This window comes from Homarus americanus, unplaced genomic scaffold, assembly GCF_018991925.1.
Source record: "Homarus americanus isolate GMGI-L3 unplaced genomic scaffold, GMGI_Hamer_2.0 scaffold5589, whole genome shotgun sequence".
Classification (NCBI taxonomy): Eukaryota; Metazoa; Arthropoda; class Malacostraca; order Decapoda; family Nephropidae; genus Homarus; species Homarus americanus.
In genome coordinates, this window is record NW_024736650.1 from 6020431 (window position 1) to 6038783 (window position 18353).

At 39.6% G+C, this 18353-nt stretch overlaps 1 protein-coding gene across 4 annotated transcripts in view; it reads left to right on the forward strand.

Moving 5' to 3' along the window:
- The window catches only part of LOC121872319 (thioredoxin domain-containing protein 11-like), a 102107-nt gene that overhangs the window by 60178 nt on the left and 23576 nt on the right, over positions 1-18353 (forward strand). For 3 of the 4 annotated variants that reach the window (XM_042375033.1, XM_042375031.1, XM_042375032.1), the window contains 3 exons: positions 5741-5933; positions 9704-9845; positions 10967-11195. In XM_042375033.1, coding sequence (XP_042230967.1) covers positions 5741-5933; positions 9704-9845; positions 10967-11195 — 564 coding nt within the window. Of the gene's footprint in view, positions 1-5740; positions 5934-9703; positions 9846-10966; positions 11196-14225; positions 14980-18353 lie in introns of those variants that run through there. The other variant, XM_042375034.1, reaches the window with a different exon arrangement.

Sequence of the window (18353 nt, forward strand, 5' to 3'; positions counted from 1 at the left end):
AAATAACAGACCAGCTGCCCAAATGGTTAGAAGTTGATAAGTGGTGAAATGATGAATTTAAAATCAATGATGATCCTGATATCCCATATTTGATCAGGAGGCGAGTGGCTGAATCACAGCACAGGGCGGCCTCGCTTAGCGTCGGGGTTACGTTCCTGAAACCGCGATGTTATGCTGATCAATTTTCCCCATAAGGAATAGATAAAATACGGGAGTTACGTTCCTCAGTCTCCCTTTGCCCCATGAAAAGAGTTACATATACAGAAAATCGTTGCCATTTCTGTAGAAAATAGTATATAGAACTACAGTACTAAGTTTGTATTGGTACTCGCTGATGGGCGGAGGTGGTAGAGTGAGTGTGGTGGGTAGTGGAGCGAAGGAGGGTGGTGAGTCACTGAGACTCTGCGGTTGCCTCCTCCTGCTCTGACTGGGGTTCCTCCGCTGCTGCTTGCTCCTCTGTTGATGTTTGCTCCTCCTCCATTGTTGTTTCTTCCTTCTCGGCTGCCGGCTGTTGTGAAGAAGCTGCTTCTGCCGTCCCGCGGCAGAAGTTATAACGACGCTTAAATCGTCGAAACCATCATCGGCTGGCCATAAAGGTCTCTTCCTTCGATCCTTCACCCTCTTTTGCCTTTAAGTTGTCAAACAAGGATCTGGCCTTATGCTGGATAACCATAAGGCTCAGAGGGGCATTGCGTTGATTCTGGTCCTCCATCCACATTGCCAGTATCTTTTCTACCTTCTCTATCACAGTGCTTCTAGTACGAGTCGCCTAAGTAGCACTCAGAGAAGAACTACTTCCAGCACTAACCTTAATCTTGTCAGCGTTGGTCTGGGTAGTACACACCGTCGTTGGGGTTAGACCAAGCACAGCGGCTATGTCCACAGCACGTTCCCCTTTTTCAAATCGGGTTAATACATCCATTTTTGTAGCAAGGGTAATGGTCTTACGTTGCCCCTTCACTACACTAGCATCAGTAGCACTTGATGGGCGCTTGGAAACCATTTCGAATAGTTAGAGTACAGTTTTAGAGCAAAAGCACTTGAGCACACACGAATGATGTGAAGTCGTAACATAGACTGGCTTGGCGTTGCTTGGGGACGCTGTGACGTTCCGTGAGTGAGGGCAGCGCGCCGAGCTGAGAGAGCTTAGCGCGGCCAGACAAGAGCGGGTGATGCGCCGTAAAAAATAGTCCGTGATGACGTCAAGCGACGTAGTATCTGATCACCGGGATGTTAAACGAATTTTTGGTCTCTAAAGTTCAGCGACGTAGTACCGAAACAACGTTAAGCAGAACGACATTAAGCGAGTACTTACTACTGTATTTGTATGACAACCATACTCCTCATGCGTACAGGCCAGCACTTCTATCATTGTTTCCTCTCCAATCATACCTGAATATGTAAATTTTTAAAAAGAATTGGGTCTCCAAATGATATAAATGTTGCCATTAACCCAATCCACCTATTTGCTCCCCCCACCATATTTCGACCTTAGAAATATGGAAAAATAGTGAACAAAATTCTGTAATTACCAGGTTGGCTGTGGCAGAGAGTGGAAAATGAAAAATGTGACTCGGTTTGTTGTGACAAATCTGCGCACTTACTCCAGGCCTTTGTCACTTGTGATTTCAATTTCATTTTTTTTTCATACGTCCCATGAGTATTGATAGTCCAAAAAACACAGTTATGTCTTACCACTTGTGAGATTTGGCTTGAGGACTGACAACTTTGTGTCAACATATTTCTCATATTTAGTGGTTTCGTCCACTATAAGTTGCACCAATTCTTCATCCATGTAGTTAATGAAAAAATCTAGTTCACTACTTTCTTCTGTTGCCGACACTGTCACTAATACCGCAGTTTGTATCATCAAAATTGTAGTCATTGGGGTTGAAATCGTTGCTGTCAGTCCACACAAAAGATTCAGGTAGTGGGTGAAGTGCTGTGGCTTGGTATACCCTCCCCACGACCTCCTGTCTGCTTGCGCCAGTCAGGTGGGGTGTTGACCTCATTGCTTCTTTCACTATCATTTTTCTGTTCAGCATCACTTGCAGTAATTGTGTAATCACTACCATCACAATCATCATCACTATCAATGTCACTTGCTTATCAGAACATGACACCGACCATAAAATGTTCGTGGCGTGGTTGGGAGAGTGGTGGGCAAAGCTTCACCCACGTCGCTAATTTCTGGCTCACTCACTGTCTGTCAATATACTGTATTGTGTTGTCTGTGACTACCCTTGGCTGCAAGAGTTTCGTCAACCCTTTATGGGTTGAGGGATTTCAAGCTCTTGGAAGTATGATGAGGAGGTGGATAAGCACTCCACACATGACTGGTGGAAGGTTACAGGTCAATCTCTCTCAAGTGTTCTGAATAAACTATCTCTCATTGGCTAATGGGAGCAACAAAGCATTTTTTTGGTTCAAATGATAGTCAAACTGCCTCCAGTCATCATGATCTACCTATACAGTAAGCCCTCTGTTAACCTCGTGGTTGCATTCTTGTAAACTGCAACGTTAAGTGAAACAATGTTAAGGGCATCAATTTTTCCCATAAGAAACGAGAAATAAGTAGGTTATGCTCCCAGCCTCCCTTCACCCCATAACATGCATCACAATTAAGACACTGTAAACACAATTCACACTCGGCAGAGTTGTAAGTGAGGCTGATGTCCCGCGCTGACATTGTACAGCGTCGCTAGGAGGGCGAGGAAAAGTGTTGCACAAAGCAAAGTGGTACCGTCTGACCAACAATATAATAATGATTTTACACAATGTTATGTGGAGCTTTGGTATAGAAATGTATCAATGTAATAATGAAGCAATGTTAACTGGGACAGCAGTAAGCAAGGACTTGCTGTACAAACATTGTGGTCAGCAGCCAAGACCTAGTTCCACCACCCTTCATTACCCTGCCACCCAAGTGCCAAAATTAGACTTGCTCCTGATTGGCCCATGTGGCCTCCTAGCAGCCACTATGGGATATGATCTGGCAGGAAAATAGTCACACAGCCTACTATATCCCGCCAATACAGTTGTAACTGTTGGCACGAGAATTGGTGAATCATTTGATGCCATGAGCGTGGAGTGGGTTAAAAGCAGAAAGATCATTGAGCTATTGGTAATTGTATTTTAGAAAAAAAAAAGTCACTCTTAATACCCATAGATTTTAGCAACAGGACTTTAGGTCACTTTCACCTGAATATGGCCACTATTCTCCAGATTTAGCTACTACTTAACACTCAACAAAGAAGGTGGGAAAACCAAGCCATTCACTCAACAGAATGGGATTTCAGTATCAATCTTTGCTTTTATCACAAGGCTATATGGATGGATCACAGGTGCTGGTAATCTAATGATCATGCTTAATGCAGGTCTCTTTCTCCTGGTCATGATTTCTATTTCTTAAGGTGGTGTTGGCAAGTTCTGGCAATAGGTGGTACCAGTATCTCTCATTAGGGGCCCTAATATAAGTGGGATAAATACAATACGTATACTCTACTGTAATTTTAATACTGTGCTAATTTACACTTACCTGATCATTTGTTAATTGCAATAAGTAGGTTCCAGAAACCCCTTTATACTGTGCAGGTACAGTGTAGCAAAATTCAATAATACCATGCACGGTCTCCATAAAACTACCCTTGGAATGACTTTTTTTCAATAAATGCCTAAATAAGCAGTGTGATACATAATGATTATCAGAATTATACCAGAGAATTAAGTATCGGGTAAACAAATAATAGAATACAGCTCCTCCCCAACTTACGACTGGGTTCGGGACCCAAATCCAGGTCGTAAGTCGAAAATGGATAAATAATACATAGAAAATCTAAAATGGTTCTCTTTTTCTTCTCAGCACCACAAAACTCTCACTTTTAAGCTTGCCAGCCATTTTAAAGTGAATTACAAAAAAAATTTTTGTCTGTACTGACGTTGGGACTCGAAAATATGTAATTTGACAAAATTTTGGTACGATTGAGGCAGGTCGTAAGTGCGGGTGGTTGGAAGTCGAGTAGGTCGTAAGTTGGGGAGGAGCTGTATAGTACAATATTATGCTAGATAAAAATTTACGGTGAAATTGAAAGTTTCCTTATTTTGAAATACACAAGAAAAAAATCTTTTAATTGCTTATCCGGTAGATGTTTGTATGCAATTATTTCTTTAGATATTGCTCCAAATTGTGCACAATAAGTACAAAAATTATCCATAAAATTTGAAATAAATACCAGAAGATTGTCAGAAAGTGAGCCCCACAACTGTAATGATCTGATGGAGTTGAACAGCTAAACCTCCATCATAAAATGAAGCAAGTGGTCTGTATTACTCTTGACTAACTTCATTTCCCCAACCAAGTTAGGTACCCACTACTATGTTAAATTGAATAAGAAAACCCCAAGAATGAACCAAAGATCCTTGGAACAAGAGGCAAATGCTGCTCCACTCAGCTATCACACCTTTTCTCTTAATTACAAGTGGTTTACAGGTATCTACAAATTGTGAGGAAGACATTTTTCTTTAGATTTACCATGGAAATATTTTGGAAAGGGTCAATTGGATAGATACTGCGTAGAAGGTATGTATGTTTTCGTACCTGGTAATGGAATTTTGAGGGTTTGGGCTCTTTCTAGGTCTAAGTTTATTTATCAGTGTGATTAGAACTAAGTCTCCTGCCATAGTTTCTCCATTACATGGGAGATGAACATCTTGGTAACAGGTTAGTTATTGAAAGTATCACAAGGGTTTTGTCCTTCCCTTAAAAGAAATTTTGGAAGTGTGGATCTTGTGCAGTTATGGTTGTACAAGTACTTGTTGCTAGGAGCATAGTGTTGGGGCATATGCTTCATCTGGGAATGCCTTCTATTCAGGGGCAAAGATCCAGTATCTTCATTTCTCATTCTTTTCCTGTGAAGTGTAGATGGTGGATTGTTTTGCATTTCTAGACAATTGCCATATCTAAGGATTTGCTTGATTAGTTCACAGTACACTTTGCCTTCGTTGAGTGGATGCGTCTTCTGTGACAGGAGTAAATGGGATACCTTTACATTTCCTCTCTCCTTTTCCATAAGAGTAAGTCATATTGAAACTCCTTGCTTGGTACAGTAGGGTTATAAGCTCCTTCAACTTTGCTCATAAAGTTTTTCCTTTTACATCCAAACTTGGGTCAGGTAGTAGGAGAGGACAACTCTTGTCTCATTGTCCTCATTTCTTTAAGTTATAGGGTCTTTTGAAGATTCTTTCTAATGAAGTGTGCCGAGAGGTTGCAGAGTGATAAACCACATTAGTGACTGGGTTATGGGATTAATGTAGTCAGGAATTAGTTCCGTCACACTCTCATATTTGGAGAGGATAATTAGCCTTTGCTTAATTGGCATATGATGCTTAAAGTGCCTCTGTTCCTAGGCTATAGTTGACATAGGAGGGAGATTTTTTCTTGATTTCTGGAATGAGAAACGAGGCAAATTTGTTTCTAGAGTATTTTATTCAAAACCATTGTCAGATCTGAAACTGCTATATTATATAAAGGATTTTTATGTAGGTAGAATTTTATTATTGTATTACTATTTGTCTAAACTAGGCATTCTCCCTACATGCCTTTAAGATTTTTTAATTTGCACGTAACTTTCAAATTGTTGCATGTATTGTTTTAATAGTGTAGTATTGATTGTAAGGCAATTAAAAAAAATGCATTTCAGTGGTTGAGTTACTGTTAACCTGTGTATTTCTCTTGATGTAGGGAAGAAGAATCCAACTTGCTCCAGCATGTTAACAGCCTCATGACTGTGTTCAGTGATTCATGCCGTGAATTGGTGCTTCAGTACAGTCCCTGGGAGCATTATTCTGTCTGCTGCCAACGAAATAGTACTCCTGCTAAGGGAAAGACAACACACACCCAGAATACTGAAGAGCAAAAAGAAGAATTTAAAAGTGTGAGTAATTTTTCTACCTCTACATGTTCAATAGTATCTTTTCTCTGATCCTATACATGTGAATTTGATCAAGGAAAAAAGAGAAAATGGTGAACAAGTACTGCACTGTATATTAAGCTGAAGAAAGTCACAGTAGTGTGTCAGAACAAGAAGTTGGAACAATCATGGTTTGATCGCTCCTGTTCTCTTGCATGTAGGTAGAGAGAGAGAGAGAGAGGGCATATCAAGTTATGAAACTATCCTCCTATTACCCACTCCTCTTTCATTACTTCTAGGAATCACTGTAAGGCTATTCTTCGTAGGGCCAAGCGGAATTTTATAAAAAGAAAGACCGCTGTCCTTGCTAACTTTTCTTCAAGTAAATCCTTCTGGTCTTAAACCAAAAACATGTTATAACTAATGCACTCCCTCTTTTCCTCCTCTCTTCCAACCTGATAATTATAGTTAACTCTCCCCCTGATAAAACCAATCTCTTTGGCACCTTATTCTCCTCTTACTCCACCTTTGACAATTCGAACTGAACCTATGCACTTTTCTATAATATCCACTCGTAGGGTTGCTGGTATGTTATCCAGGTTGGATGCGAGTAAGGCACATGGACCGGACGGAATACTCCCTCGTGGTCTGTGGGAGTGCTGAAGTTCTGGCCCCTGTGCTTGCTCCCCTCTTTTGCCTTTGCCTCAAAACCCAAACTTTTCCTTCTTCTTGGAAGCATGCCTCGGTTCAGCCCATCACGAAGAAGGGTGACCATTCCAAACCCTCTATCGCCCCATTGCCCTAACTTCATCCCTCTCTAAGATTTTTGAAACTATCTTAAACTCGCATTTTCTCAGTCACCTTGAACGCCATTCTCTTTGGTCGGATCACCAATATGGCTTTCGCCAGGCGAGATCTACTGGTGATCTGTTCTCCTATTGAACCCATCTCTGGTCATCCTCTCTTAGGGATTATGGGGAAACTTTCGTCATGGCCCTTGATATCTCCGAAGCATTTGACAGGGTATGGCAAAAGTCTTTACTTTCTAAACTTCCCTCATATGGTTTCTCTCCCCCACTTTGTTCTCTTATTTCTAGCTTCCTTGAGAACCGATCCATGGCAGTTGTTTTTGAGGGATCGATCTCTCTCTTTCTCAACCAATAATGGTGTCCCACAGGGTTCTGTTCTATCACCTACTCTCTTCCTTCTTTTTATCAATGATTTACTTCACACTACGACTAATTCTATCCATTCTTACGCTGATGATTCTATTCTTCACTCTTCTTCACATTTTCCCCTTCCCCCTAATTCTCATACTAGATCTGTTTCTAGAGCTGACATTACATCTATCAATGCTGATCTGTGCAGCATCTCCGAATGGGGAGGTAGAATCTTGGTTAAATTCGATACTGTAGTAATAAAACTCAGTATTTACCAATTACACTTTCCAAATTGGATGATCTCCCACCAATCACATTTCAGGATGCAATCATTCTGCCAAATTCTAAAATAGATATGATAGGCCCCACCATTTCCTTTAACACACCTGTATGTCATGGAAGCCACACATCCTCAACATTGCTAAAGTTGCCTCCCGAAGTTGGGAATGCTGTACAGATGCCGAAGCTACTTCACTCCTGAGCAGTTTCTTTAAGTATGTAAGGGGTTCATTTGTCCTAACTTAGAGTGCTGCTCTCACTGGGGTGGCTCTTCTGTCCAATTGTTAGATAGGGTGGAATCAAAGGCATTTTGTCTTATTGACTCTCCTCCTTTAGTTGATAATCTTTTTTCCCTTTCTCTTTGCCACAATGTTGCTTCACTCTCTCTCTTTAACAGGTACTTTAACGGGCAATGTTCGGTGGATTTGGCATCCTGATGTGTACCGCCGGTAAGGCCGTGGGCTCGCAACACTCGTCTTGCCTGCGGTGCCCATCGTTTCTCTGTGGATATCGGTCACACTAGAATAACCCGTTGTAGTACATCCTTCTTTCCTCACACGGCCAAACGGTGGAATGCTCTGCCTACTTCTGTGTTTCCATACTTTTACAATCTGTCTCGCTTCAAAAAGCTGGTTTCCAGGACCAAGTCCCAGGTTGCTGATCTGCCTCATTTAAACACAATTGCAGGATCTCAATTGTTTCTCTTACTATTGACAACACAACACAAATTGTTTCACTTTTCATTTTTTTTTTCATTTTTGCATTTCTTTATGGTTCTTTATTATTATTATTATTATTATTATTATTATTATTATTATTATTATTATTATTATTATTATTATTATTATTATTATTATTATTCTCATTATTATTCTCATTATTATTATTATTATTATTATTATTACATTTCATTAGGCCCGATGTGGGTCAGTGACCTGTGCCTAGGTGGGCTAATCCCCATAAAAAAAAAAAAATCTTCGTGGTGGAGATTAATTTAATCTTTTTCTTTTCTAATTATAATTTCATTTTACTCTTATTTTTTTTGCCACCTCGGCCCCGTTGTGGGTCGATGGATGACCTGTGCCCGGGTGGGCTATTCCCCGTATTAAAAGAGAAAAAGAAAAAAGTACAGTACTGTACCACCTATATGTGTATTTCCTCATATCGTCGACATAAAATATACTACAAAGTAAACTTTCAACCTCTACTGGTATATTGGTTGTGATGCGGTATGATAATTCCTGGTGTATAATTAGTTGAGTTGACATGGCCAGTTGTTCATTTTGGCACTCCCACACTTGAAATAACTGTTGTACTTGATCCACAGTAAATATTTTTAGTATTTACTGTGTGTACATTTTGACCTCGCTCATTCACTATCCTGTCTTCACCCCTTCATCTATATTACCTGTTAATTTTTTTGTCATCCTCTTGCTTTTATATCTTCAACTACTGTATGCTGTCAAAAATCTTCCTTGCTGATCTCTAGCCTACCATGAACTCCATCTACCTGTACCACCATAATGCACTCTTTCATGAGCTCAAGTGCTTTTCAACCCATTTCTATTACTTCATTCCTTACTCTAATAATCCTCTAAACTCCCAAAATACTGTATTTCATGGGCTGTCCATTGCTTTTATTCTCACTCGGTCCATGACTACTCTGAACCACCAAAGTCTTATATCTACACTTGAGATTTGGAATAAAGCTCTCCATCATGTAGGAGTGTAGTGGTCATGTGGATTCAATGCTTGTCTCCTGTCCCAGGGATCACTGGTTGGATCTTGGGGTATTCCCAGTTCATCCAAATATAATTGGGTACTTAACTTTACAAGTTGGGGAAGTGAAGGTGGCCAAGTGCAGTGCCATTCATGCTGCCTCCTTGTTTAAAGAAGGCATAGTATGAAGTATGCTATATTAGATGTAAATTGTCAATTGAATTTGTGAAGATAATGGGTAGTGAGAGAAAGCAGAATTGAAGGAGTGACCCTGAAATATCATTGTATGGCTGAGCCTGTAACTAGGCAACTTATGAATTATAGCCATGAGTCTCACTAAAATGGGGAACCATTGCTTTCATGACTTCGTTATGATGGGGCAGGAATAACCAATTTGTGAATTACTGGATAGTCCAAGTTTATGATGTTTAAGAGTTAATATTTAATGAAAGGCATTGGCAGCAAGAGAAATTTGGAATGAAGAGGAATCAGTCAGAAAGTCAAATATGATATAAGAATATTTGGAGAATAGTATGGTATCTGACTACTGTGTGTATATTTTATTAATTATGAAGTGCTGTTCTTGGTTTTATAAGATAAATGTTAATTACAATTATGCTAATAACTACTGAACAGGTGGAGATTGCAGTTGGGGATGATCGTATAGAAAAGCTTGTTGTCTTGGCTGCAGAAGATCAGTGTAAACGTCTTTTCCATGGCGCTCTATTAGCTCCTCCTGCACTTCTGAAGGATCAACATCCAGCACCTGATGTAACTGGTATGTATAGGTGATTCTTGTATGTTATCTTTTGTAATTAAAATTTGTGGTCCCACAGAAATATATTATCACAATGCCTGATCATTTGCCTCCTTACTCATTTTTCTTGTGGCCAGTCCTCCAAACACCTTGTATGTCTTGTTTAAGCCTAGTAGTATGTAGATGTTTCTTTGGGCATTTAAAATTTTTTTCTGATCCTACAGTCTGTGGATTTCATAATTTTTCAGGCTTTGCATGCCTGTGGGTTTCATAATTTTTCAGGCTTTGCATGCCTGTGGGTTTCATAATTTTTCAGGCTTTGCATGCCTGTGGGTTTCATAATTTTTCAGGCTTTGCATGCCTGTGGGTTTCATAATTTTTCAGGCTTTGCATGCATGTGAGTCTCATAAATTTTCAGTCCCTGCATGCTTGCTGGTTTCAAAATTTTTCAGATCCCACTTGTGGGAGCACTGTATTTTAGTATATAGTGCTTGAGTTCTGGTTATCAACCACACCTTGTGTTTGGTTCCTGAGAAGAAACTAAAGAAAAACACAATGGGATATTTATATCTGTGTGGATGTATTCTAAGTGATAAGGAGAGTGATTAAAGATATGACAAAAAAATCTGGTTCTTTGTTACCTGTGTAAAACAAAGCTGAAGGTCAAAAGAGAGGCAAGTTGAAGACCAGTGAAGAGAGGAAAGTTAGGAGTGTCAGAGAGAGTAAGAGTAAAAGGAGTGGTGATGCCGAGTGATGAAATGGGGAGTTTTGTGATAGATTAAAATGGGTCAGTTTCTGATTATTAAGGATCAGATCTGAAGTATGGAGAGAAAGCTGACTTATATGGAGTACATAAGCCTCTGCAAAGGAGAAGTTAGAAGTAAGAGGTTCTGGGAGGACTTGATAACTATTTTGAAAACTCGTGAGAAAAATATTGATAGTGATGGGAAATTAAATACTGTACTGTATAAAATTTCATAATTAGGAAGTGGGGCAATTTTTGGAAAATATGAAGTGCCAAGAATGAATGGAAATGGAGGAAGAGTGTCTGTTGTTTTTGGTTCTGTTCAGCCTATAGTGTAGTGGGATAAGGCTTTCAAGAGCAAAAAATATAAAAAAAATATAAATTCTTTAAATTGCAGGTCTGGGATGCAAGACAAACCGAACACTGTCATTTGTTGCACTGGACACCCTACATCACAAAGATGTAGCAGAGAGACTTGGAGTTAACCTTACCACTAAGGACCTTTCCAATACAGCAGCTGTTATTGTGGACCTCCAGAAAGAATCTCATTTCATCATGGATGCCAGTTTATCCAAAATGACATTAGCTAATTTCATTATCAACTACACACATGGGCTCCTGGATAGGTAAGATATATTTTGTGCTTATATTGAGAATTTTGTTTCTGTTTTTACTCAATTCATGTTACGTATCTTTGTCTGTACCATCTCTAACTACTGTATACTTTAAGGCATTCTATGTGGAAGATAATAGCATTCACACTATTTCATGCCTGTAGTCCTTTTGCCCACATATTATTATACTTTGTATTTGAATGTCTGCATCTTTGTGTAGACATTGTCATGCTGGGTATTTTGATAGTACAGTACAGTAATTTTGTAAAATCATATTTTCTTCAGTTTTCAAATGAATTTTACAGTTATTGTGCACACCAAGATTGCTTGCACCTATGATTTTTTGGCAAATAGGTATGACTACATAATTAAATTTCACAATTCAATATAGAAAGTAAGATTCATTTCTATTCCCTGAGTAGGGAAAAAAACGAGGCTGTTGCAGGAGGAGGAGGAGGAGGAGGAGGAGGAACTGTCCGAGATTTATTGTCTTCACAATTAGTCACAACCAGAGGAAATATTACAGTGATGTCCCTGTTAGCTGGAACAATTGGTGCAGAGCTCTTCTGGGGATGAGAAGTTTTTGGGTATACAAGATACCTCTCAAATCCGGGAAAAATCCCACACCCCTGGGAATTTCCCGGATACTGGGAAAAGGTTCCAATAGTCTAAACTACACTACTCACACAGACAGACACTACCGCACATTCCCGGAATGTTTCTGGGTGCTGGGGAAAGTTTCCGAGAGTCTAATAGTCTAAACCAGAGTTGTAAAAAATACTGGACTTTGTTACTTAAGTAATAGTGTTGTTACACTGGCAAAATGTTACTCAAGTGGAAGTAAAAGTATCCAAATGTCAGTGTACTCAAGTAGAAGTAAAAAAGTATCTCATTCTTAAAGTATTCAAGTTCTGAAAGTAAAAAGTAGCAACAAAATTATTATTTGTCTCGAATATTAAAATAAATCCACAGTACTAAATTATAAAAAATAGTTAACTAAAGATAAAAATAAGACACAGCATAACTCGTGTTTATTTTCAAAATTATGGTTGTCCAATCAGGATCTTTTAGGCGTTAATACAAGCCCAGCATGACCTACCGAAAGAGAATACTTTCAGCCACTCTACTTCTAACAATCACTTTCTTCCTTATCCACACAAGTATTCTTTATGTGAACTTATGGTCTGCAGACCTAATATTGTTTCTGCTCACAATAGGTTAGGAGACCTGTCTGCCATGTTAGGGACCTCCTACCACGGAGTCATTTATTCGTAATAATTTAAATTTAATTCTTGCACGCTACCCATGCTTTGGTTGGTTTTTACTCCCATTGTCCGTAAATCATATCAATATTGTCTCCATATCTAAAGTCATAGTGTGTCATACGAGACATGAGTACCAATGTATTAGTGTCTGATCGCATGGTCTTGTGACTAGACTTGTTGCCCCCTGGGGTGTAGTGAATTAATTAAATACTAAATAAGCCTAATATGACAAAACAGATGCTCACAAGCAGCACATGCTGGTAATGGGATGTTAAGCTTCAGAGATAAGTCACATTGTTGGGAAAGACCTCAGTAGCTCCATTCCATCCCCTGGGCATTCCAAGTAGCTATCAAGCTCCTTCAGTTGAGGAGTTTGTGGATTATTGTTGTCTCCATAATGAGTGAGTTTGACTAAGACTCACTGTGAACTGTCTCTAATGGGGTGTGACTGTTGCGATGTCACTCTTCGATTCTAGTTGCTGAGCGGCTGAATTTTTCACACCACATAACATCTGGCAGGTGCTGGCGAAGGGTACTTAGTTATTTAAGCAGAATTTTAAATACACTTAGTCTCGCACATATATACTGTATATAGATACAGGCTTTATATCGAAGATGGAATTACCGGTATGTAAAGCATTTTAGAATCACTGCCTCATTGAAATTCATTTTAGGTACAGGTATATATGCAAAGAGCAACTTACGTCTAATGGAAAAGTGGGGGAGAAAAGAGGAGATTCAATGGGGGGGGTGTGTGTATGAGGGTAGGCTAGGTGAGGTGGGTAGTCAAGGTGCTAATGGACACAAGAAGATCAAGGGGAAAGTCCACTTTCATGGCCACTATCATATGACCTGAACTGACTTCACCTCCTTTCATGAAACCCCAAGGTATGTGACTGCGTGGTGACTCCCCACACCTTACTCTTCACGGCTCCACCAACACAACTCTTTTATTATAGTTAATTATTAATTACAGGTCTTTAATTAAAAATATATTATTAATTTGCCACAGACATTAAAACTGTTTGTTTGTTTGGGTCATGTAACAAGTAAAGATTTTTGTTTTCTCAATTGTGTCGGAGTAAAACTATTATAAAACCATACTAAAAAAATTGTGAAGATGCACTTTGTGTTTTGGACACATGTGACATACTTATTCAGACAGCGAATTCTGAAGGATTACCTTTGAGGGATCCACAACCATATTAGCTCTTTCTGGTAAGAGATTTGTTTTGACGTACACTGTACTTTTATGATAATTAAGATCAACTCCTAATTTAGGAGATTGTGTCCTTTGCGTTCTCGAACTTTTTTAGCATTTCCTTTTGCCTGTGTTTTAGTTGGCTTTGGATTATGATGAGCTGCCTGATGTAAGGTGTTGTGCCAGAAATGTAGGATTGATCCTGATAACCTTCTTTTGTGGTAGAGCCCACATCCTGGCAGCTAGGATACCATCCTGCCTCCCTTGGGGTTTGTGTCAAGTAAGCGTCTAGTTATCTGGAATTAATGTGTTTTTGATGAGCGAATCCTCAATTGCACAGATACATGGAGGGCACAGATGTTTCATTGCAAACATAAACTACTGTATTTGACAATTTTAATCATTATTTTTACAATGATATCTTACAAATTGCATCAATACAGTTATGCTGTACCCCTTTTTATGATGCCCAATATAAGAGAATTCAAAGTCATTAAAGAAAATTGTATGTTTGTACCAAGCCTCGTTTTATGAGCAAAGAACCCGGCTACAAAATTAATTTTTATTTTTTCGCAGCATCGGAAGCTGCCGAGATGCTGACATAGGCATCTGAGGGCGTTGCGTACAGTACCAGGAATGTGTTTACAGTCATTTTAAATGAAGTATCTGTCAGCCAAAAATTTGGGGACCAAGAGACTTCCATAAAATGGATAATTGCTTACAGAAAAGTGGATACTGTCCTAAATATGTGTCCAAGGAAAGCATGCAATAAACCAGAGTACTTATGCCAGATTGGTTATATTATTAGTCTCCACATACCTGTACAATAACTTATTTCATTATTATATAACACTCGCAATGTTATTAAATCTACATATAAGCTTTCAATGTCACATCATTCATTATTGTACAATTGCCATATAACTTGCTCCTTAAACTCACCTGGAGACAAATGATTCTTTACTCACACCACCGCACACTGTCACACAGCCATTTTGCCTGATTGTCCATTATCTCCACATTTACTCATCTGTAATATGTCTGCCTTGATGATTTTCAGCTTTTGTTCCTGTGTCAATTTTTTTCTTGGTTACTGTGTTTTGTGGTGCAACACGTGTTTACCGAATGCTTTAGAGACCATAATAACAAAATGGAGGGCACTTTAATCCATTTAAAAATGCTAAACCAACAGTGGTGCAGTTTTTTGTCTGATTCTGCACAGTTGTTTTATTTTATTTTTTTTAATGCTGTGTGATGGTGCTCTGTACAGTAGGCTCTCGCCAATAACGTCTAATAGGTGCCTGAAAAACGCCATTATTAGCGAAAACGTTATTTGTGTGACATTAAAATACATGTAAAAAGGGTTTATTGGTGCTGCCGCCCCAAGAATTTTACCCATTTTTTCCCCCTTTGAAGCCCTCCTAACACTTTGTGTTAGCTGAAATAAAAAGAATTGTTATTCAATCATCCAAATAAAGAATTTGAGTAATATAACACTTAGCTTGGGGGAGTTTTTGAGGTGCTTGGTGTGATGATTGTTCCGAGGCTGGGGCATGGAGGCTACTGCGTCAAACCTCCGCCCACTTCCCTGGCCCCATCTCCATCCCCGTCCCCACGCTGGCCTCTCGCACCCGGTTCACCCACTTCCGCTAACACTTCATCAAACCCCACAAAGTCAAAATCTTCAGGCATTTCCCTAATGTCATCAATGTCTTCATGAACTTCAACCTCTCTCTGTTGGTCTTCCTTGGCTGGCCGGCGTTGTGAAAGAAAGCAAGTGATGAGTGACCGCTGCCGGGCATTCACTCGCTTGTTGCACTGCTTCTGGGATTTTCTAGAAATAGATTCTACAAATCCAATCATTTGCTCCCTTTCACCTGAGTCACTCTCAATGTCTTGGCTGGTACAGACACCCAATTAAAGTGACAGCTTCTGTGTCGTCGCTTTCCTCTGCTCGGTCTCCCCTGCATCACTCGCTGCATCACCACTCTCACCTTCTTCATCCTCCAGGAGATCCTCGACATCATTTGTGTTACCTTCTTGCATCAGTTCTTCTAAATCTTCCCGAGTCACTTCTTGAAACCCTGGGGTTGGGATACTGCGGACGGTTTCCAACACTTGGTTCATTAACTCTGCTGGCTGCTGTCTCTTCGTCTCGGCAGACTTGAGTTGTGGCAGGAGTGCCGACCAGGCATGCCTAACGGTTGCTTTTTTAGTATTTCCCCAGGCTTTCACAAAGAAATTGACTGCCTGGCAAATGTTATTTTTCCAGAAGGCAGTAACAGTCATTGTGGAGGTCGCAGGTACGCCAGGTGGAGTAGGGGTGGCGGGGGTTGCAGGTGAGCCAGGTGGAGGAGTAGAGGCGGAGGCTGTGGGTGAGCCAGGTAGAGCAGTGGAGGCGGCGAGGGGAGGACCCTCCTCCTCCTCACTGCTGCTCACAGTTTCAGCAATTTCCTTCACTACTTCTTCTTTATCAGTTTCTTTCCTCATCTTGTCATGGACATATTTGTAGTACAGCAACTTTGCATTTGCTCTGATTTCTTGGTCTCGTGGCTGTATTTTGGAGGTTGTATTTGGCGGTAGAAACACAACCTCAACGCTAGGGTGACGTCCTACTAGAAATCGTGCATAACTGGGGGCATTGTCTAGAAAGAGCACCACTTTGAAGGCTACATTCTTCTTCCGGCAGTATTCTTTGGCATCCTTAACAAAACAATCATCAAACCACTTCTTTGATTACTCCGTGGACATGTAGCCTTTATTTGTCTTTTTCCAGTAGACATTCAATTTGGACATATCACATCCATTGTAAGCTCTTGGTGTTTTATATTTGTAGATCACCAGAGGCTTCATGAGGTAGTCACCTGAAATAGAGATAAATGTTGCTTTAGGGGATTTTTTCCAAAACAACCCGGTCTCGTCGCAGTTAAAAATCTTGATCCAGGGTATAGCCTCCCTCTTGAATAATTTGATTGGCAATTTCAGATAAGGAATCTGCAGCCACTAAGTCAGCTGACGAAGCCTCACACTGATACTTTGCATACTTTGTGCCGCTTCTAACCTTAAACTTATGCAGCCACCCTACTTAGGCATTGAAAGGAGGGGGAGTCTTAATGTTTTTCTTTCGAGCTATATCAGCGTACAATGCCCTTGCTTGATCTCGTATCTGAGGGCCGCTATCACTTGCACTTCTCTTTCATTCTACAAGCTAACCATTTCACAAGAAAGTGCTGTTATCACTAACAACCTGTCTCTATCACTTTCATAATTCACCTTGTATTTCCATCACTACCGAAATATTTCTTAGCCAACGCAATACTCTTTTTGGTCTCCTAAGTTCCTCTTAATATTTTGCACTGTAGACTCAGGACAGTTCAATTTCCTCACAATATCAATGTTCCGTGCACCACTTTCAGTGAGTTCAACAATCTGTTCTTTATCCTTGACCGAGTAGGCACGCTTCTTGTGGCTTTGTCTCTTAGCTTTGGGGTCTTTTTTTCTCATTCACTTTAAAAGTTTCTGGGCATTCAGGCGGCAAATCACTCCCTTCACCACCTCCCCTAGCCCCCACAGGCAAAAATGCGGAAGCCATTATTGACCACAGACCCTAGCAACCACTGGTTATAGAGGCGAAAATCTCACACTTGGGCGCAGTGCTATATTCCACGGAGCGTGTGTGAGAGTGAGCGGACAACTACGTCATCAACATGGCGGCAAACAAACGCTATCTTTGATGTGCTCGGACGCTTCCCGCGAAATCTCCATTATTTAAGAGAATCCAGACGTTATTATTGAAAATGGGTATCTATTGTAACTTACCGTTATTGTCGAAAATGTGGAAGTCGTTATTGGCGAGAGCCCACTGTACTTTTAAGTACACATGTTTGTAAATACAGTATTTTATAAATACCTTTAGTACAAAATACAGTACAGTTTGTAATTAATTTTAGTAGAATGTTTTAACTGTAAATTTGAATGACCAGCCGACAAATTGGACATCAAACAATGTTGTAAATATCGTATAATTGGACAAACTAGCTTGAGATAATTTTTTTTTTTTTTAGAATTTGTTGATTTAAATTTTAAACAATGATTTAATAAAACAAAAAATAATGCAACATATAATGAGGGCTGCATGCATGAAGACTGATCAGGTAATGTTGAAGCCTCGGCTCTATATTATTGTTCGGTAAATAATTTTCTTTAAAAAAATTTATTGATTTTTCTCCTATTATTTATTACCAAAGTCATGGGATTCTACTTCTGGTGCTTGCTTATTTTCCCCTGCCAGACATTTAGATTAAAATCACCCATTAAAATTGAATATTCACTGAACTTCACAGCTTCTTTTGACTTCTTTAAATCTTCATAAAACGTTCCGACACCTCATGCTTATCATGTATTGATGCATGAACTAAAATTATTGGCAAGTTACCCGTGAGTTCAGCATGAAGCTAACCAGAACTAGCTGATACTGTCCAATAACCCTTTATACAACTATTCAACTTTGGCTTCACAAAATTATTTGCACTTCTCTTGCTGTTTACAACCTAAATACTGTATATAAAGTGGTTTCTTTCTTTAATAATGCCTTTTTAGCTTATCCATTTTCTTGCGTACTTCCCACCTTTATTTGATATCTTAACCCCTTGTGTATGGGGTCACCTCTGAGTTGAATACAATAGTCTGGCATTAGAAAAAAAA